At 45.2% G+C, this 20993-nt stretch overlaps 2 protein-coding genes across 9 annotated transcripts in view; both read left to right on the plus strand.

Annotated features, from left to right (window-relative positions):
• Window positions 1-4475, plus strand: part of helq (helicase, POLQ like) — a 27498-nt gene extending 23023 nt beyond the window's left edge. For 4 of the 7 annotated variants that reach the window (XM_079657527.1, XM_079657524.1, XM_079657525.1 and 1 more), the window contains 3 exons: window positions 450-563; window positions 1267-1401; window positions 4202-4475. In XM_079657527.1, coding sequence (XP_079513653.1) covers window positions 450-563; window positions 1267-1401; window positions 4202-4300 — 348 coding nt within the window. In that variant the 3' untranslated portion in view covers window positions 4301-4475. The remainder of the gene's footprint in view (window positions 1-449; window positions 564-1266; window positions 1402-4201) is intronic. The other 3 variants (XM_079657523.1, XM_079657529.1, XM_079657528.1) reach the window with 3 other exon arrangements.
• Window positions 4476-5016: 541 nt separating this feature from the next.
• On the plus strand, window positions 5017-18822 carry hpse (heparanase). 2 transcript variants are annotated; one of them, XM_079660218.1, is made up of 13 exons: window positions 5017-5327; window positions 7066-7184; window positions 8246-8374; window positions 8449-8622; window positions 12191-12362; window positions 12952-12999; window positions 13487-13580; window positions 13648-13754; window positions 16814-16928; window positions 17008-17129; window positions 17429-17572; window positions 18508-18677; window positions 18791-18822. In XM_079660218.1, exons 1-12 carry the CDS (start codon window positions 5083-5085, stop codon window positions 18665-18667), a joined length of 1629 nt encoding a protein of 542 aa, XP_079516344.1. In that variant the 5' UTR covers window positions 5017-5082; the 3' UTR covers window positions 18668-18677; window positions 18791-18822. The 2 variants fall into 2 exon arrangements, with proteins under 2 accessions (XP_079516344.1, XP_079516343.1); XM_079660217.1 differs by lacking the exon at window positions 18791-18822 and having other exon boundaries at window positions 5018-5327; window positions 18508-18780.
• Window positions 18823-20993: the final 2171 nt, after the last annotated feature.

Raw genomic sequence — 20993 nt, forward strand, 5'->3', positions numbered from 1 at the left:
GGTGGCTGACTAAATACTTTTTTGCCCCACTGTATATCTAATATATATATATCTACTATATAACTAAATTATATCTACTGTATACCTACTGTATATATCTAATATATATATCTACTGTATAACCTGCCCCTCACTGAAGTCAGATACCCGTCATATCTCATATATAACCTGACTTTTTACTAACAATTCGAAAATTCTATTTTTATTCGAAATCTTTGACTTTTTTTCTAAGCATTTGTAATTTTGACTTTTTTCTCAAATTTTTACTTTTTTCTAAACATTTTACTTTTTAGGAAGAATTTGAACATTAACTTTTCTCAGAATCTTTTTTTTTAACTTTTTTTCTCAGAATTTGAAAATGTTTATTTTTTCTCAGAATGTCAACGTTTGTCTGGATTTAAGTTTTTTTGCAAAATTTGACTTTTGTTCTGTTTGCGTGTTGTGTTCAGGAGTTGGAGGAGTTCTGGCCGTTCAGAGCTCTGCTGACGGAGCTGACCCGCAGGCTGAGTTACTGCGTGACCTCTGAACTCATCCCTCTGATGGAGGTGGCCGGGGTCATGGAGGTCAGAGCAGCACTCACTAAAGATGCAGTTTGCCCCTCTCTGTCACTGTGCCTCTGTTTCCAAACATCCCTTCTGTTGTTGGTACAGTTCATGAGCATTGGAGAAGATCAGTCAATGAGAAGGGGAGGGCTTCAATGTGTCCCCTTATTGCAGATGTGCACTACTCCCTGGAACTGCAACTCTATTTCACTGACACTGGTGAAATGTTCTCAACTCTCCTCTAAATAAAGAAATGTAAAAATAACGAACTAAAAATTAATAAATGACCAAAATAGTTGAAGATTGATTTTCTGTCGCTGCAGCTCGACTGCTGAGGTGCATACACACAGTGAAGACCTGACAGTTAGAGTGTTAGCATTAGATCTGGGTTTAATCTTTTTAAAGTCATTACAGAAGGTTCAAAACTAATTCTAGGAAATCAAATGGTAAAGCAGGATGAATACATCTGCAATGTGCTTTTATCATTTTGATATCAATTAGACAAAAGCAGGAAATCTTCAGATTTGGAAACTGAAAAGAACATTTCTGAGATTTCTGCAAAAAAGGTCATTTGTTTCTAAGTTATTGTTTATTATTTGCAGAACATGATGAAAGATGTCCCTCAAAGTTCAAGTATATTCTTCAGCATCCAAATATATGAACTCTAATAAGATCCAAAACGCTTCACCCATCGCTCGATAAGTCTGTTCTGTGTGATCCCCAGGCCCGAGCGAAGCAGCTTTATAACGCCGGCTATAAGACGCTGACTCACCTCGCCAACGCTGACCCGGCAGTCCTCAGCAACACCTTAGAGAACCTGAGCCGAAAGCAGGCCAATCAGATCGTGGCGTCCGCTAAGGTGAGAGTTTACCTGTCGGCAGTGGAAACAGTTTTTATACCAATCCATGCTGCCAGTCGTCCCTCCAGCTGCTCTGGAAGAACACAACAGGGCACACAAAGTGTTGATGTTACTGTTTCTAAAACGCTGCAGCGGACTCATTCCTTAAGTTAGAGTGAACATTCTGAAATCATTTGAAACCAGAAGAGCAAGCAGAGCTATTGATCTCACTGACGGCTCCATAGCTTGTCGGGAAGTCGCCTAAAAGACGTTTCAAAGTGTGGCTCTTTTCTGAGAGCTCAAATCTTCAGATCCAAAAGGTTTGGATTGCGTTTCGACGTTTCAATGGAAAGCTAAATATATGCATGTAAAAATGAGACGGTGGGTTATACTGATTGTATGTACAGAGAGAAAAAGAATTAGATTTTTTTCCCTGAATTTCATTTTCTTTCTTAGAATTAGAAAATCTCAAATTAACGAAAAGTAATCCCCTAGATTTCTCAAATGTTACGACACAGTTAAGATCCTGAAATCCTATGAAACTAGAAGTTCAGACGGATCCATTTACACCGAGCATCTCTCCATAGATAGTCGGGAACTTCCCCAAAGAGGCTCCAGAGTATTTGACCAACAAGGACAGAAAGATATTGTTCCTCTCTCTCAGTGTTTCTAAAAAACAAACCTCCTCCCCAAACAGCCAGACTCAGGAGGCCTGCTCTCCACTCATCACAGCCTGACGATGACAGCTTCACTTCTCTGCATCGTTCACGCATCAAATCAACAACACAGATCCAAACACAGATTCTGCATTTCCTTCAGATTCAAAATGCTCTCAGGTTTTACTCCTCATGTGAAAGATATTTATTACAGAGTTTACGTCCGACAGACTCTCAGATGGAGAAATGCCAAATGCTCCTAAACCTTAATTATTTACTCTGTTCCATTTACTTAGCGTTGTTTACGCACTCTTTGACTGCGTGTCTCTGTTGCTCCTATACTAGTCATTTTTAAATTTTAAAACTTTGAATTTATTATTTATTTATTTCAAATGTTACTAATATACTGACGGACCACTAGGGGTCGCTCACGGAGCACACTTTGAGAAACACTGCTCTAGCTGTTTCAGAAATGCCTTAAAAACGTTTGGCTTTTTTTCTGAGAGCTCAAATCTTAAGAAACCAGAAGATGAGACGAGTCCATTTACACCGAGACTGTCTCACAGATTGTCAGGAGCTCATTTGGTGGTAAAGGAGTTCCATAGAGAGGCGAAGCCCCTCCCTTTCCGGTGGACCTCCATGGACCTTATTTCTGAAAAAGTCTGTATTGAAGTCAATGGAGAGAGAAAGATTATCTTTCCATCCCGTTTGAATTGTGACACGAATTACACATATGATGTTTGTCAATTAAAAAGATAATTTCCATGTAAAAAAGTCACAGTTTGTCGTAAAACTGTTGAAATATAAGACTATGAAAAATACGCAACTAGAAAGACTACAAATCCCAGAGTAAGTGATGTCATTAACGTTACACATTACCCTCGTGTTACTCACCGAAACCTTGAAGCCGGTCCCGCATGCTGGCTCTCAGAACCGACTAACTCCCCCTGTGTCTGCACAGTTCTCAACGTGCCCAGACTTGGAGTGATTTTCACCTCTTTTAATACTTTCCGCCTCGTTCTGAAAGAAAGAAGTGAAATGTACCAACGTGACGGCCTCTGGGTGTTGGTGACGTGTGCTGGACCAGAGATGTAGTTCATTCAGCGTTTCACACAAACAAAGTGTTACTTCACAGTTTTACCACACATCTTTATTTTTTTGACTTGCAAAATTATCTTTTAAATTGACAAACATCATATGTGTAATTCGTGGCACAATTCAAACGGGATGGAAAGATAACCTTTCTCTCTCCATTGACTTCAATACATACTTTTCTGAAATGAGGTCCATGGAGGTCCACCGGAAGGGGAGAGGCTTGGCCTCTCCATCAGGAGGGGCTTCGACCTGGTTTGGTGCGATGAACATATTATTAATGTATTGCCGTATGCCAGTGTTTCTCAAACCTTTTCATACCAAGGACCACTTAACCAATAAAAAAACACTGGCGGACCACCTGACTCCACAAATATATAAAAACACATCGTTTTTCTAGAACAGATTACAAATCGCCCGAAAATGGTACAAACAAGTGGCAACATGTGTGACGAAGGTGTTGCGCTGGGCTACATCATGCAATCGAAAGTGAAAGTTAACCTCGCTCCATTGCGGAGATATTCCCGCGAGAGTGCGGAAAACTGAAATGAATGTATTTATTTCAAATGTGAAATGTTACCAATATGCTCACGGACCACTAGGGGGCGCTCACGGACCACCAGTGGTCCGCGGACCACACTTTGAGAAGCACTGCCGTATGCAAAGGGTAAGAATAAAGAATACACTTTTGCGATTATCCCCATCATGCTGTGATGAGGATCTGGAGGGAGTGGGGGGGCTGGAGTGGGGGGGGGGGGGGGTGGGGCTGGAGTGATGGGGGGGGGCTTCGGGGCTTTACCTGGTACCTGGGCCCTGGAGGCGATGACCTGCAGGTGAAAGGGGTGGAGGAGGAGGGCTGCGTCCATTCACCTGAATTTGAATCTGACAGGGGAGAAGAGAGCAGATGTCAAAGTGTGCCGGTGCTCTGTGATTGGCTTGTGGGAGATGGGGCGAGTCTGATTGGTTTAGCTTGGGGAGGGATACGCCCTTCAGTGAGTGCGAGAAGAGACTTCCCGTGTTCCTGAAAGAGCTGAGCTCTTTTATTGTTAAATGATAATACTGATGTGTTCCAGATGCTTCTGAGGGAGAAGGCGGCCGCTCTGCAGGAGGAGGTGGACGACCTGCTGACGCTGCCCAAAGACCTGCCCTCTGCTCCTCTCATAGCACTCTGATTCATCCTCTGCTCCTCTCATAGCACTCTGATTCATCCTCTGCTCCTCTCATAGCACTCTGATTCATCCTCTGCTCGTTATTGTTTCATACGTCTGGAACACACCTCCTGCTCGAATGATGTGTGAAAGCAGAAACACTGTAAAGTATATTTAAAATAAAAACGGCTGGACCTTACTGTTGGGTTTAATGTCTTTATTTCTAAGAGGTGGAGGGGAAGAAGGGAATCCCTCAGAGCAATTCAACTGAGGAAATATTGAGGTGTTTTTTTATTTAACCTTTAATAACCAGGTTTTATTTATTGTTCAATCTCAAAAAGGACTTCTGATTTACAGTTTGTCCTTTCTTGATTCTGACATTTCTCACAATTCTTATTTAATTCTTTATTGTGATTTTTAATATCACAATAATGCCTTTAAAAAAAAATCAGAATTACAAGAGAGAAATCATAAAACCTAACTTCAAGAAACAGAACTGAATTTCCTTTTTTGACTTTTGATCTCATCATTTGAACTTCTTTATCAATACTTTCAATTTCACTTTGTCTCAACATCCTCAATCTTTACTGGAAATGAGCTTCTATAGCACCATAAACGTCCAATAGATGACCAGTATTGCCTAATTAGAGGGCGATGTGGGCGGGTCTACGAGTTTTAGCCAATCACAATTCGAGTAGAGCGGGGCAGGATGTATCAGCCAATGAGACACCGAGGGGGCGGGGCCTGCGTTCACAATTGAACACCGTGAGTAAACAGAGGAAGTCAGTCTGTCAGTTAGTTGCAGCATGGAGTCCGTTCAGCTGCTGGTTCTGGTTCTGATGTGGAAACTGTCCTCCGCATCTGTCCTTCAGAACCAAACAACGACCCGGTTCTCCCCTCTCTTACCACTGACCCAGACCCGGTTCTCCCCCCCGGTTCTGCCGGTTCTGCTGCATGTCTCCTCGGTGTTTCGGCGGGTGGAGCGGCGCTTCCTGTCCGTCACCATCGACTCCAGCCTGGCTTCAGAGGAGAAGTTCATGTCGCTGCTGGGGTGTGTTCTGCTCCAACACACACACACACACACACACACACACACACACACACACACACACACACACACACACACACACACACACACACACACACACACACACACACACACGCACTTAATTATGTCTTAATGTACATTATTTAATTTAAAATAAAACATGTGACCTGCTGCTGCACATTAACACACCTAAAGAGGGTCAGAGTCAATGAGCTGTGATTCATCTGAAATCAGAACTAAATACTGCTCCGACTGGATTCGTTTTTTTTAAAAAGGTGCTTAATCTTCATGTTGAACTGGTTTCAGTGGTTTCTCATCTAGTGTTGGCTTGTCTATATTCTTATTACATGACACTTGTTAGACGCTTTTATCGAAAGCAAATACTGTGGCCAATCCCCACAGGAGCACTTTGGGGTGAAGTGTCTCTGGGACACAACGACATGCTGACTGCAGAGGGGTTTGAACCTGAGACCCCCTGATCCCAACACCAACACACAACCCACTGCGCCACACGTTTCCCGTTATTATAGTTTCGCATGTCTTTGATTGTATTTAAACTATATTTAGCCTTTTGCTTTAGTGACATTGTATTAGTCGTTTTTGCTTCTCTGTGATTGTTTTGCAAATAAAACTCATAAATATGAATCTGACCTTAAACTACATGAAGCTGTGTTTGTGTTTCTTTGAAGAGCTTTAAATGCCTTCAGGTCTTTTCACTGTTTTAAATCCAATTGAAGTTGTTTTGATTTATTTAGTTGTGGTTCTATTGAAACTATTTCGGTCATTTTAGCTTCTTTCCATTTATTTGTAGTTGTATTGCTCATCTTTGTTATTGTTTTAAAAATATTTTGAATGGTTTTTGCATTAGACTAATGGATCCTCTATTCTTAGTAGGTATTCCTGAGCGTCTGGTAGGGATGTCCCGATCCGATTCCGATCATTTAATTTTGACAATTTGCCGATACCGATTTTTCCCGATCCGATCTTTATGCAATGCATTAAGAGAAAAAAAAGCATTCAAGTTGTTCCTTAAGGTTATTTTTTTATTTAAATTGGATATTCTATCCAACATGGATATAGCTTCTTTCTTTCACAGCAGCATTGGATCAGTTCAGTTGTGCAGCATTGGATCAAAACAAAACAAAGCTTATCAGTACTCGTTAGCTTACTGCTACAATTAGACACTGCGCCCACTCTGTTGCCAGATTTGAGAGAAATAAGCAGGTCTCTGAAAACAAGCCCCAAAGAAGCAACACATACATGATGTTGTGTAATTTGAAACCCAAACTAAGGCCTCAGGATGACTTTAAGACTTGAACATGGTCATTTTTGTTTTGTAACATTGAATACAACATTTTAAAAAAAGTATTTTTAAAAAATAAAAAATCCCGATCCCCGATTTTTTTTTTTCCCGATTCCGATCTTTTGAAAATCACGTAATCGGCTCCGATCCCCGATCACGTGATCGGATCGGGACATCTCTACCGTCTGGTTGTGTCAGATGGTCAGCTGTCACTGAGACTGTCTCTTCCATGATTTGGTTATTCTGAATCTAATTAGGTGGCTTTGTGATCTCGTCTCGTTGGCCTCATTTAGCATCCTTTGGGAGGATTTTCTCGTGTACTTTTATTCGTGAGCGTCTCTGTGTTTGCTTTGCATCAGTCCTTCTCAATAGTAATAATACATCCTGCCTCTCCTCTGGGTTGCTTTGCTCCCATTGGTTCATTAACTCTCTCTCCAGCTCTCCAAAGGTCCGGACTCTGGCTAAAGCTCTGAGTCCAGCGTTCCTCCGGTTCGGGGGAACGAGGCAAGACTTCATGGAGTTCAGCCCGATCAGCCGGGACGCTTCTTCCTCTGCAGGTACGCTCAGGATAACAACATTAATACACTTTAATCATATCGCTCCTTTCATGCTTCACGCAGCCCAAAGTGCTTTACACACAGTACGAGAAAGAACACCTCAATAACAAATGAGGAACGTAATTAAAATATGTAAAAACAAACATGAACAGTGATGCTACTAAAAATGATAAGCCAAATGAAAAAGATTCTTATTCACTCTCAGAACGATCCCATAATATATAAAGCTATTTTAATTACGGCTACTCTTTAAAATGTGCGATTAATCAGAAACCACAGGTCTCCAACCTCCTTCAGAAAGAATACACAAGACACGTTTGATTTAACATTTCATTTCATCTTGTTTGAATTGTTCTGTGCAGACGGTACACAGCTCTACGTTCCTCTCTCTTCTGGGGATGTCAGTTATTTCAAAGAGCAGTTAACTGCATTTATATTATTAAAACCCATTTGTATGTAGGACTGAACTCAAAGGAGGAGAAATCCATGAATTTGAATAGATTTTTCAAACTACCTTCATCCAAATCTCTTGTTTTACACAAACTTTCTCTATTAAAGTGATCCATCATTATTTAGTTGATTGCGCAGTTTGTCAGGTATTCTTCCATAACATGTCCCTTTTTACTCAGTGATAGGAAAGCGGTTACTCAGGGAAAGCTCAGGATCCACAGATTTAGAGAATGTCCAAGTGATTTTATCAGTAGAATAAACACATAGACCTTCAGGCTCGTCTTATTCACGTAAATAAATATATTTTCTGAGTAGAAACAGGCGCCGGGGCTGGGGTACATCTTTCTCTCTTTAAATAGAGACCTAGCATGGCCACTTGGCCTAAGGAGACGTCACGTTGTTTCTCGGTTGTTAGTTGGACATACAAAACTCTCAAATGCCACTCAAAGTAAACACATACATATATATTGTTTTTAAATCCAGTTTCATTTCGTTTCCCGTCCTGCAGTCCGTCCCAACCCTCAGGGCCCCAGGAGGTTTCTGCACTGAGGTTAAGAATAGTGAAATATAGAAAATAAATCACTTTGATTTCCTTTTCTCTGTGTGTCTAGAGAAGTCGTGCTCTGCCCGGCTGCTGCCCTCCTGGCTGGAGCAGCGTCTGAAGAAGGAGTGGAGCCGACAACAAATCCTCCTGAAGAGGGAAGATCTGCAAAGGAAGTACAAGAGGGTCAAGTTCACAGGTACACCACTCACCATCTTATCTCTTGTCTTATCTGCAGAGGGATTATTTCAGAGTGATCTCTTCTCCTCTCAGAGTTCACGGTGGACCTGCTGCACTCCTTCTCCAACTGCTCCGGTCTGGATCTGATCTTCGGGCTGAACGCTCTCCTCAGAACCTCAGAGAACATCTGGAACGGCAGCAACGCCCGATCTCTGCTGCAGTACTGCGAGTCCAGAGGGTACCAGATAGACTGGGAGCTGGGCAACGGTACGCTGAGCGGTCAGGGGTTAGCGGTCAGTGGTTAGCGGTTAGCGGTCAGGGGTTAGCGGTCAGGGGTTAGCGGTCAGTGGTTAGCTGTCAGGGGTTAGCTGGCAGGGGTTAGCGGTCAGGGGTTAACGGTCAGGGGTTAACGGTCAGGGGTTAGCGGTCAGGGGTTAGCGGTCAGTGGTTAGCTGTCAGGGGTTAGCTGGCAGGGGTTAGCGGTCAGTGGTTAGCGGTCAGGGGTTAGCGGTCAGGGGTTAGCGGTCAGGGGTTAGCGGTCAGTGGTTAGCTGTCAGGGGTTAGCTGGCAGGGGTTAGCGGTCAGTGGTTAACTGTCAGTGGTTAGCGGTCAGTGGTTAGCGGTCAATGGTTAGCTGTCAGTGGTTAGCTCTCAGTGGTTAGCGGTCAGTGGTTAGCGGTCAGTGGTTAGCTCTCAGTGGTTAGCGGTCAGTGGTTAGCTCTCAGTGGTTAGCGGTCAGTGGTTAGCGGTCAGTGGTTAGCGGTCAGTGGTTAGCTCTCAGTGGTTAGCGGTCAGGGGTTAGCGGTCAGGGGTTAGCTGTCAGTGGTTAGCGGTCAGTGGTTAGCGGTCAGGGGTTAACGGTCAGTGGTTAGCGGTCAGTGGTTAGCTCTCAGTGGTTAGCGGTCAGTGGTTAGCGGTCAGTGGTTATCTGTCAGTGGTTAGCGGTCAGGGGTTAACGGTCAGGGGTTAGCGGTCAGTGGTTAGCGGTCAGTGGTTAGCGGTCAGTGGTTAGCGGTCAGGGGTTAACGGTCAGTGGTTAGCGGTCAGTGGTTAGCGGTCAGTGGTTAACGGTCAGGGGTTAACGGTCAGGGGTTAACGGTCAGTGGTTAGCGGTCAGTGGTTAGCTGTCAGTGGTTAGCGGTCAGTGGTTAGCGGTCAGGGGTTAACGGTCAGTGGTTAGCCGTCAGTGGTTAGCGGTCAGTGGTTAGCGGTCAGTGGTTAACGGTCAGGGGTTAACGGTCAGGGGTTAACGGTCAGTGGTTAGCGGTCAGTGGTTAGCTGTCAGTGGTTAGCGGTCAGTGGTTAGCGGTCAGGGGTTAACGGTCAGTGGTTAGCGGTCAGTGGTTAGCGGTCAGTGGTTAACGGTCAGGGGTTAACGGTCAGGGGTTAACGGTCAGGGGTTAGCGGTCAGTGGTTAGCGGTCTGTGGTTAGCGGTCTGTGGTTAGCGGTCAGTGGTTAGCGGTCAGTGGTTAACTGTCAGTGGTTAGCTGTCAGTTGTTAGCTGTCAGTTGTTAGCTGTCCGTGGTTAACTGTCCGTGGTTAGCTGTCAGTTGTTAACTGCGAGTGGTTAGCTGTCAGTGGTTAGCTGTCAGTTGTTAGCTGTCCGTGGTTAACTGTCCGTGGTTAGCTGTCAGTTGTTAACTGCGAGTTGTTAGCTGTCGGTGGTTAACTGCGAGTTGTTAGCTGTCAGTGGTTAACTGTCAGTGGTTAGCTGTCAGTGGTTGACTGCGAGTTGTTAGCTGTCAGTGGTTAGCTGTCAGTGGTTAGCTGTCAGTGGTTAGCTGTCAGTTGTTAGCTGTCAGTTGTTAGCTGTCCGTGGTTAGCGGTCAGTTGTTGACTGCGAGTGGTTAGCTGTCAGTGGTTAGCTGTCAGTTGTTAGCTGTCCGTGGTTAACTGTCCGTGGTTAGCTGTCAGTTGTTAACTGCGAGTTGTTAGCTGTCGGTGGTTAACTGCGAGTTGTTAGCTGTCAGTGGTTAACTGTCAGTGGTTAGCTGTCAGTGGTTGACTGCGAGTTGTTAGCTGTCAGTGGTTAGCTGTCAGTGGTTAGCTGTCAGTGGTTAGCTGTCAGTTGTTAGCTGTCAGTTGTTAGCTGTCCGTGGTTAACTGTCCGTGGTTAGCTGTCAGTTGTTAACTGCGAGTTGTTAGCTGTCGGTGGTTAACTGCGAGTTGTTAGCTGTCGGTGGTTAACTGCGAGTTGTTAGCTGTCAGTGGTTAACTGTCAGTGGTTAGCTGTCAGTTGTTGACTGCGAGTTGTTAGCTGTCAGTGGTTAACTGTCAGTGGTTAGCTGTCAGTGGTTAACTGTCAGTGGTTAGCTGTCAGTGGTTAACTGCGAGTTGTTAGCTGTCAGTGGTTAACTGTCAGTGGTTAGCTGTCAGTGGTTAACTGTCAGTGGTTAGCTGTCAGTGGTTGACTGCGAGTTGTTAGCTGTCAGTGGTTAACTGTCAGTGGTTAGCTGTCAGTGGTTAACTGTCAGTGGTTAGCTGTCAGTGGTTAACTGCGAGTTGTTAGCTGTCAGTGGTTAACTGTCAGTGGTTAGCTGTCAGTGGTTAACTGTCAGTGGTTAGCTGTCAGTGGTTGACTGCGAGTTGTTAGCTGTCAGTGGTTAACTGTCAGTGGTTAGCTGTCAGTGGTTAGCTGTCAGTGGTTAACTGTCAGTTGTTAGCTGTCAGTTGTTAGCTGTGAGTGGTTGACTGCGAGTTGTTAGCTGTCAGTGGTTAGCTGTCAGTGGTTAGCTGTCAGTGGTTAGCTGTCAGTGGTTAGCTGTCAGTGGTTAACTGTCAGTTGTTAACTGTCAGTTGTTAGCTGTCAGTTGTTAGCTGTCGGTGGTTAACTGCGAGTTGTTAGCTGTCAGTGGTTAACTGTCAGTGGTTAGCTGTCAGTTGTTAGCTGTTAGCTGTCAGTTAGCTGTCAGTTGTTAGCAGAGGGTACCAGATGGACTGGGAGGTGGGCAATGGTACGCTGACTTTCATAGACTGGGGGGCTCACCAGAACTTAAACTGAGACTTCCTAGTATCTCAGTTTCCATAGTGACGGGTACCCAGGGCTCGAGACTAATGGCTAGGGACTGTAGAAGATCAGTTCCTGAGTCAGTAAACTCTCTATCCCCGTGTTCAGGAGAGACTTGTTATTTACTGTTTACTGTTAGATGTTATTAGATGTTAGCTGTTATTAGCTGTTATTAGATGTTAGCTGTTAACAACAGTAGTCTTAAGAGTTTAAATGTAGTTGTTGTGTAGAAACTTTAAACTGGGGTTGATGTTAAGAGTTTCTCTTTTCTCCCTGTGAATTGTACTTTATTGATTTCACTCTGAGCCTTGTGGGCCTTCATGTTGTCTGTGCTTTAACCTCAGTGTTCATACATGATTCATTCCTTCTGCTTCAGGTCTGCACTTTAGTTCCAGTTATATTGAACTCTTGCGGTCTTTTATTTGAGTTTCACTTCCAGTTTTGAAGCCGTGGGAGAATGTAATGACTCAGACAAGAAGTGACTTGTTGTGGTTTTAACTTCCTGTTTTAACTTTTTGTTCTTTTACAAACCACCGAGGCAGATTATAACAGTCACAATGTAACTTGGTTTTGAGACGGTGCAAAAATACAAACAACATACAGCAAACAAAAAATCAAATGTTTTGAGCGGGTCCTATTCGATATAAATAAGTCCAATAATGGGAAAAGTTTCTCTGCGTTTTTGGAGCGCTTTTGCAAAAACGTTGAGTTCCTTCTTCCATCCGTTGAAATGAGGCTTAGCTTTAAATATTTACATTTATGAATAAAATGTTCACTCATCAAACTCAAGTTGTCCTTCCGGTTTGAACTGGTTTTATGGGTTTCAGAGCCCAACAGCTATGAGAAGAAAGCCGGGGTGCGCGTGGACGGGTTTCAGCTGGGAGAGGACTTCGCCCGTCTCAGAGAGATGATGTCACAGTCAAAACTTTATCGACACGCTGGGCTTTACGGTCCAGACATTGGTCAGCCTCGAAATCACCGGACCGACATCCTGCAGGGGTGAGAGGCACGGTGGGGTTACTACAAATAATATATTAATAAAGCACAAAAATACAATCATTCAAAAAACTGTTTATTTGGAAAGTCCACCTCGAGAGTATTTACAACATTTAAAAAGTGTATTAGTTGAGATTATACCATTGAAAAATGAAATTGAATTAAAACGAAAATAGCATTAAGTCAAATAAATGTTAAAAATCTGGATGAACCTGGAATTGAAAACATTCCTCATTTGTACCTAGATATTTGTCTATTTCTGTTTCTTTTTATTAATACATATTTATTTAAATGGTCATTGCAATTTTTTTTTAATGTATTTTTTCTGTAGGTATTGTTTTTGTTCCAAATTGAAAAATGTAGTAATAATTAAAAAACTATTCATGACAAAGGATAAAATAAGAACATGTTTTAGACTCATTATAATCAGGATGGCCCTGCCATCAAGGTCCATCCTCTGGGAGAGGGTAGTCATTAAAAACTAATATATTTAGTGTAATAAATGGTTTATTTGAGTTTAATGAAACTTAAAGCTGTGTATTTTAACTACATGTAAATAATAAATAACTTGATGTGTGTTACCTCCCTTCAGGTTCCTGCAGAGTGGAGCGGGGGTGGTGGACGCCTGCACCTGGCACCAGTGAGTACACACACACACTCACTCACTCACTCACTCACTCACTCACTCACTCACTCACTCACTCACTCACTCACTCACTCACTCACTCACTCACTCACTCACTCACTCACACAGTACATAGTGTGTACTTTATGAGTACTAAGGTACACACTGGTTACACATCCCTTCGGGGACTCTGTGTACTTCCTCGTCTGGTGTGTTGTGTATTTGAATGAATCACTGCGTGGCTCTAATCTCCACTTCTCAGAGGTCAATAGGACACATCTGGAACAGACTCTCTCAGGTGAAGGTCACAGATAACACTTGGTTATATGTGGCTTTAATCTTAAGGTAAATAAGGAAATGTCTGATATTAGAAAAGTGAAATCTGTGAGTTTGATTGTATTTGTGTAAAACTAGAAAAACGAAATGGATGTTTACTCCAGAGACTGAGTGAATAATAAAGAAAGAGGTGATAATAGTATGATTAACTCTCTCCTGTTTCCAGTTACTATGTGAACGGCAGGGACACGTCTCTGGAGGATTTCCTGGACCCAGATATCCTGGACACTCTGACCTTAAAGACACTAGAAGTCCTGGAGGTGAAGACCTGAAGCAGAGATCACATACGTGTGATCTCCAGATGTTTAACCTGTGTTTGTGTTTCAGAAAGTGAAGCAGGCGTCTCCAGAGAAGCCGGTGTGGCTCGGAGAGACGAGCTCTGCGTTCGGAGGAGGAGCCGCCGGTCTGTCGGACACCTTCGTCGCCGGATTCATGTGAGAACACTAACGAGTCACTAACGAGGGTCTGAACCATGTGAGACCACTAACGAGTCACTAACGAGGGTCTGAACCATGTGAGACCACTAACGAGTCACTAACGAGGGTCTGAACCATGTGAGAACACTAACGAGTCACTAACGAGGGTCTGAACCATGTGAGAACACTAACGAGTCACTAACGAGGGTCTGAACCATGTGAGAACACTAACGAGTCACTAACGAGGGTCTGAACCATGTGAGAACACACACTCAGACCATCGGGTCACTAACGAGGGTCTGAACCATGTGAGAACACACACTCAGACCATCGGGTCACTAACGAGGGTCTGAACCATGTGAGAACACACACTCAGACCATCGGGTCACTAACGAGGGTCTGAACCATGTGAGACCACTAACGAGTCACTAACGAGGGTCTGAACCATGTGAGAACACTAACGAGTCACTAACGAGGGTCTGAACCATGTGAGAACACTAACGAGTCACTAACGAGGGTCTGAACCATGTGAGAACACTAACGAGTCACTAACGAGGGTCTGAACCATGTGAGAACACTAACGAGTCACTAACGAGGGTCTGAACCATGTGAGAACACACACTCAGACCATCAGGTCACTAACGAGGGTCTGAACCATGTGAGAACACTAACGAGTCACTAACGAGGGTCTGAACCATGTGAGAACACACACTCAGACCATCAGGTCACTAACGAGGGTCTGAACCATGTGAGAACACTAACGAGTCACTAACGAGGGTCTGAACCATGTGAGAACACTAACGAGTCACTAACGAGGGTCTGAACCATGTGAGAACACTAACGAGTCACTAACGAGGGTCTGAACCATGTGAGAACACACACTCAGACCATCAGGTCACTAACGAGGGTCTGAACCATGTGAGAACACTAACGAGTCACTAACGAGGGTCTGAACCATGTGAGAACACACACTCAGACCATCAGGTCACTAACGAGGGTCTGAACCATGTGAGAACACTAACGAGTCACTAACGAGGGTCTGAACCATGTGAGAACACACACTCAGACCATCGGGTCACTAACGAGGGTCTGAACCATGTGAGAACACTAACGAGTCACTAACGAGGGTCTGAACCATGTGAGAACACTAACGAGTCACTAACGAGGGTCTGAACCATGTGAGAACACTAACGAGTCACTAACGAGGGTCTGAACCATGTGAGAACACACACTCAGACCATCGGGTCACTAACGAGGGTCTGAACCATGTGAGAACACAGACTCAGACCATCGGGTCACTAACGAGGGTCTGAACCATCGGGTCACTAACGAGGGTCTGAACCATGTGAGAACACAGACTCAGACCATCGGGTCACTAACGAGGGTCTGAACCATCGGGTCACTAACGAGGGTCTGAACCATCGGGTCACTAACGAGGGTCTGAACCAAGTCACACAGATGTTAAACTCAAGAGGAGAACAAGTCCAAATCAGGTCTGGAACGTGGAGTAGCGATTGATTTTCCGAATTAAGTCACAAACCAGTAGAAATCAAGCGATTAAAAAAATTCAATTCGCTTCACAAATCAAGTCGAGATCTTCCATTGGCCAACCAGTTGATCCGAGTCCAAATAAAGTCTGACATCACCGTGTATCTGAATAATATATAAATATATATTCAAACAAACCTCATAGCATCAGAGAACTGCATACACGTCTCTAATAGTGAATACAACCCAGACACAGCTCTGCAGGATCAGGAGCTGCTGCTGATTGGATGCTCGTGATGAACAGGAGGTCGTGACCTCTCAGGAACTCTTTATTAAATCAACACTTTATTAGGTTATTACTTATTACCCAGCAGCCCCGTGACAACGCTCAGAGACGAGCTCTGACAACCAGGAGCGAGTTAGCAACGTGCTAACAGAGGGGAGGAGTACTCGCATCGTGTACTTTGATAAAGTAGAAGTACTCACATCGTGTACTTAGTCAAAGTAGAAGTACTCACATCTGTACTTAGTCAAAGTAGAAGTACTCAGATCTTGTACTTAGTCAAAGTAGAAGTACTCAGATCTTGTACTTAGTCAAAGTAGAAGTACTCACATTGTGTAATTAGTTAAAGTAGAAGTACTCAGATCTTGTACTTAGTCAAAGTAGAAGTACTCACATCGTGTACTTAGTTAAAGTAGAAGTACTCACATCGTGTACTTAGTCAAAGTAGAAGTACTCAGATCTTGTACTTAGTCAAAGTAGAAGTACTCAGATCTTGTGTTACGTGTTACTGATGCATATGAATTAATCATGGTTATAGTCAGTGTGAGAAATACAGGGGGTCCGGGAGAGCTCGACCCCCCTGATTAACACCTGAGCCCCCCTGAAAGCCTCAACAGCAACATTTGAGGGGGGTCTCTAATTATAATATGTATTTGTCACTTGCAATGGTCACTAAAATGTTTGTAAGCTTACTATGTCCAGTATTCATAATTCCAAACACGTATTCACAAATCTTCTATTTTGGCCGAAGCATTTCCTCTCATGGAAAGCAGAGGTCTCTCTCACGGTCACGTGTTCATATGAACGTCACAATATAGGATTATTTGACGGTGCCCCTGAAGACGCCAGACGGCGCCCCGGTGGAGAAACGCTGCTATAGACTACTGACTGACTGTCTTGGTTTGCATCCATGGAATATTGTATAGAGGCCGACTGCAGATTGAGAAATATTCGACCGGTATATTGCGCAATAAACGAGAGATGGGGACCCCCGATTATTGATGGGTATCTTGCACACTGGTTATAGTTATTAAAGGAGTGTGTTCCTCTCTCTCATCTCTCTCTCTCATCTCTCTCTCTCATCCCTCTCTCTCATCTTTCTCTCTCATCCCTCTCTCTCATCTCTCTCTCTCATCCCTCTCTCTCATCTTTCTCTCTCATCCCTCTCTCTCATCTCTCTCTCTCATCCCTCTCTCTCATCCCTCTCTCTCATCTCTCTCTCTCATCCCTCTCTCTCATCCCTCTCTCTCATCTCTCTCTCTCATCTCTCTCTCTCATCCCTCTCTCTCATCTCGTGTGTGTGCAGGTGGTTTGATAAACTGGGTCTCAGTGCTCTTCTGGGTCTGGACCTGGTGATGCGTCAGGTGTTCATCGGCTCCGGCAGCTACCACCTGGTCGACCAGAACCTGGACCCTCTTCCCGTGAGACCCTCAGTACTTATCTCCGTGTCTCACATTGAAACATGGAGCCAGTGAATAAAGTAGTCCCTCTGTGTTTCAGGACTTCTGGCTCTCCGTCCTCTACAAGCGTCTCGTGGGTCCGGAGGTCCTGAAAGTAGAATTCTCTGGTCTGGCTCGCAGTAAGAGAGTCAGGCTGTACCTGCACTGTGCCAACACACGCAGGTACATATATACATATATACATATATATATATATATATATATATATATATATATATATATATGTATATAGATATATATATTCAATCTTTATTTACCCCCCTGTATCATGTCCTCTGCAGTAACTCTGTGTCTCCTCTCTGTGTCTCCTCTCTAGTAACTCTGTGTCTCTGTGTCTCCTCTCTGTGTCTCCTCTCTGTGTCTCCGTGTCCCCTCTGCATTAACTCTGTGTCTCTGTGTCTCCTCTCCGTGTCCCCTCTGCAGTAACTCTGTGTCCCTGTGTCTCCGTGTCCCCTCTGCAGTTTCAGCCGTGGAGCAGTGACTCTGATGTCTCTGAACCTCGGCCCCCAGACGCTCTCTATCTCCTCCCCTCTCTTCTCCTCCGGATCAGTGGAGGCGTTTGTTCTGGAGTCGGGGCAGCCGGGGGAGGAGGGGCTTATCTCCAGGTGCTCCCCATCACATTACTCTCCCCCCCTCACCCTAACACTCAGTGCTCTGTCCTCAGGTCACGAGAGAAGTCTCCCTCTCACTCAGAGCCTCTCTCTCTATACATGGGAGGGTCTGTGAGCTTGATGCAGCCTGCCTGCCTCAAGCTCACAGACGGGTCCATCACAACCTCTGAGTATAATCAGAGGGTGTGATGGACCCAGTGGAGGGATGCATGGACCCAGTGGAGGGATGCATGGACCAGGTGGAGGGATGCATGGACCCAGTGGAGGGATGCATGGACCCAGTGGAGGGACGCATGGACCCAGTGGAGGGACGCATGGACCCAGTGGAGGGACGCATGGACCCAGTGGAGGGACGCATGGACCCAGTGGAGGGATGCATGGACCCAGTGGAGGGATGCAGCCTGCCTGCATCCCTCCACTGGGTCCATGCATCCCTCCACTGGGTCCATCACACCCTCTGAGTATCTGATAATCAAAGGTTCCAAAGTGTGAAATGTTCTCTGAGAAACGAGCTCCTCCGGCTGCTTCGTTTATTCTCTAGCTTCAGGAAAAGACCTCTGACGTTTAGTGGATAGTTGGACGAACGAGAGCTCAGTATTCCTCTTGTTTAAAGGAGAGTACACTTTAGCCTCTGCAGACCATTGACATGCACTAACACCTACAGGAAGCACACTGCAGGAGAGGGAGCAGCTCAGAAGGTAGGACAGACTACTTGAGTAGATAGACGAGCACAGGAGCAGATCATATACATAATAGTAGTAATACTATAGTAGAAGTATATCTAATGTGTACTTGTATGTGTTATTGATGTGTCCCTCTGCAGTAGAAGTATATCTAATGTGTACTTGTATGTGTTATTGATGTGTCCCTCTGCAGTAGAAGTATATCTAATGTGTACTTGTATGTGTTATTGATGTGTCCCTCTGCAGGTCCGTGAAGCTGAACGGAGAGACGCTTCTGATGCCTGACGATGAAACTCTTCCAGATCTCACAGGAGCTCGTCTTCCTCCGGCTGAGCGTCTGCAGATTCCTGCTTTCTCGCTCGGCTTCTTCGTCCTGAAAGAGGCTCGCGCCGCCGCCTGCCGCTGAACAACACATCGACTCAGAGACTTTCAACTCAGAGACTTTCAACTCAGAGACTTTATAAACTCAGAGACTTTATAAACTCACAGACTTTAAACTCACAGACTTTATAAACTCACAGACTTTATAAACTCACAGACTTTAAACTCAGAGACTTTAAACTCAGAAACTTTAAACTCAGAGACTTTAAACTCAGAGACTTTATAAACTCAGAGACTTTATAAACTCAGGGACTTTAAACTCAGAGACTTTATAAACTCAGGGACTTTAAACTCAGAGACTTTATAAACTCAGAGACTTTAAACTCAGAGACTTTATAAACTCAGAGACTTTATAAACTCTGAGCCCTGAGGCTGCAGGGACCGAACTGATCGCTGCTCACTTTGTTTCCTAGAGAGATGATCATATATGCCGGGTTGTATCATTTCTAAAGTATATGTTGTGATGTGCTCAAAGTGTCGTATCACATTGAGCTGCTGGAAGATTCAAATCAATGTCTTTTTTTATTCAAATAAAGTTCATAAGAAAAATCTATAAAATATGTCCAACGTTCTTTTGAGGAGAGCTGCTTGGAAACAGGAACACAACGCAGAGTGCACTTGATGAGGGAGAGGAGACGCAGAGTGCCCTTGATGAGGGAGAGGAGACGCAGAGTGCACTTGATGAGGGAGAGGAGACGCAGAGTGCACTTGAGGGAGAGGAGACGCAGAGTGCACTTGATGAGGGAGAGGAGACGCAGAGTGCACTTGATGAGGGAGAGGAGACGCAGAGTGCACTTGATGAGGGAGAGGAGACGCAGAGTGCACTTGATGAGGGAGAGGAGACGCAGAGTGCACTTGATGAGGGAGAGGAGACGCAGAGTGCCCTTGATGAGGGAGAGGAGAGTCAGAGTGCACTTGATGAGGGAGAGGAGACGCAGAGTGCCCTTGATGAGGGAGAGGAGACGCAGAGTGCACTTGATGAGGGAGAGGAGACGCAGAGTGCACTTGATGAGGGAGAGGAGACGCAGAGTGCACTTGATGAGGGAGAGTCAGAGTGCACTTGATGAGGGAGAGGAGAAGGAAAGTGCACTTGATGAGGGAGAGGAGACGCAGAGAGCACTTGATGAGGGAGAGTCAGAGTGCACTTGATGAGGGAGAGGAGACGCAGAGTGCACTTGATGAGGAAGAGGAGACGCAGAGTGCACTTGATGAGGGAGAGTCAGACGCAGAGTGCACTTGATGAGGGAGAGGAGACGCAGAGTGCACTTGATGAGGGAGAGTCAGACGCAGAGTGCACTTGATGAGGGAGAGGAGACGCAGAGTGCACTTGATGAGGGAGAGTCAGACGCAGAGTGCACTTGATGAGGGAGAGGAGACGCAGAGTGCACTTGATGTGGGAGAGGAGACGCAGAGTGCACTTGATGAGGGAGAGGAGACGCAGAGTGCACTTGATGAGGGAGAGGAGACGCAGAGTGCACTTGATGAGGGAGAGGAGACGCAGAGTGCACTTGATGAGGGAGAGGAGACGCAGAGTGCACTTGATGAGGGAGAGGAGACGCAGAGTGCCCTTGATGAGGGAGAGGAGAGTCAGAGTGCACTTGATGAGGGAGAGGAGACGCAGAGTGCCCTTGATGAGGGAGAGGAGACGCAGAGTGCACTTGATGAGGGAGAGGAGACGCAGAGTGCACTTGATGAGGGAGAGGAGACGCAGAGTGCACTTGATGAGGGAGAGTCAGAGTGCACTTGATGAGGGAGAGGAGAAGGAAAGTGCACTTGATGAGGGAGAGGAGACGCAGAGAGCACTTGATGAGGGAGAGTCAGAGTGCACTTGATGAGGGAGAGGAGACGCAGAGTGCACTTGATGAGGAAGAGGAGACGCAGAGTGCACTTGATGAGGGAGAGGAGACGCAGAATGCACTTGATGAGGGAGAGTCAGACGCAGAGTGCACTTGATGAGGGAGAGGAGACGCAGAGTGCACTTGATGAGGGAGAGTCAGACGCAGAGTGCACTTGATGAGGGAGAGGAGACGCAGAGTGCCCTTGATGAGGGAGAGGAGACGCAGAGTGCACTTGATGAGGGAGAGGAGAGTCAGAGTGCACTTGATGAGGGAGAGGAGACGCAGAGTGCCCTTGATGAGGGAGAGGAGACGCAGAGTGCACTTGATGAGGGAGAGGAGACGCAGAGTGCACTTGATGAGGGAGAGGAGACGCAGAGTGCACTTGATGAGGGAGAGTCAGAGTGCACTTGATGAGGGAGAGGAGAAGGAAAGTGCACTTGATGAGGGAGAGGAGACGCAGAGAGCACTTGATGAGGGAGAGTCAGAGTGCACTTGATGAGGGAGAGGAGACGC

This window comes from Notothenia rossii, assembly GCF_949606895.1.
Source record: "Notothenia rossii genome assembly, chromosome: 11".
NCBI lineage: Eukaryota > Metazoa > Chordata > Actinopteri > Perciformes > Nototheniidae > Notothenia > Notothenia rossii.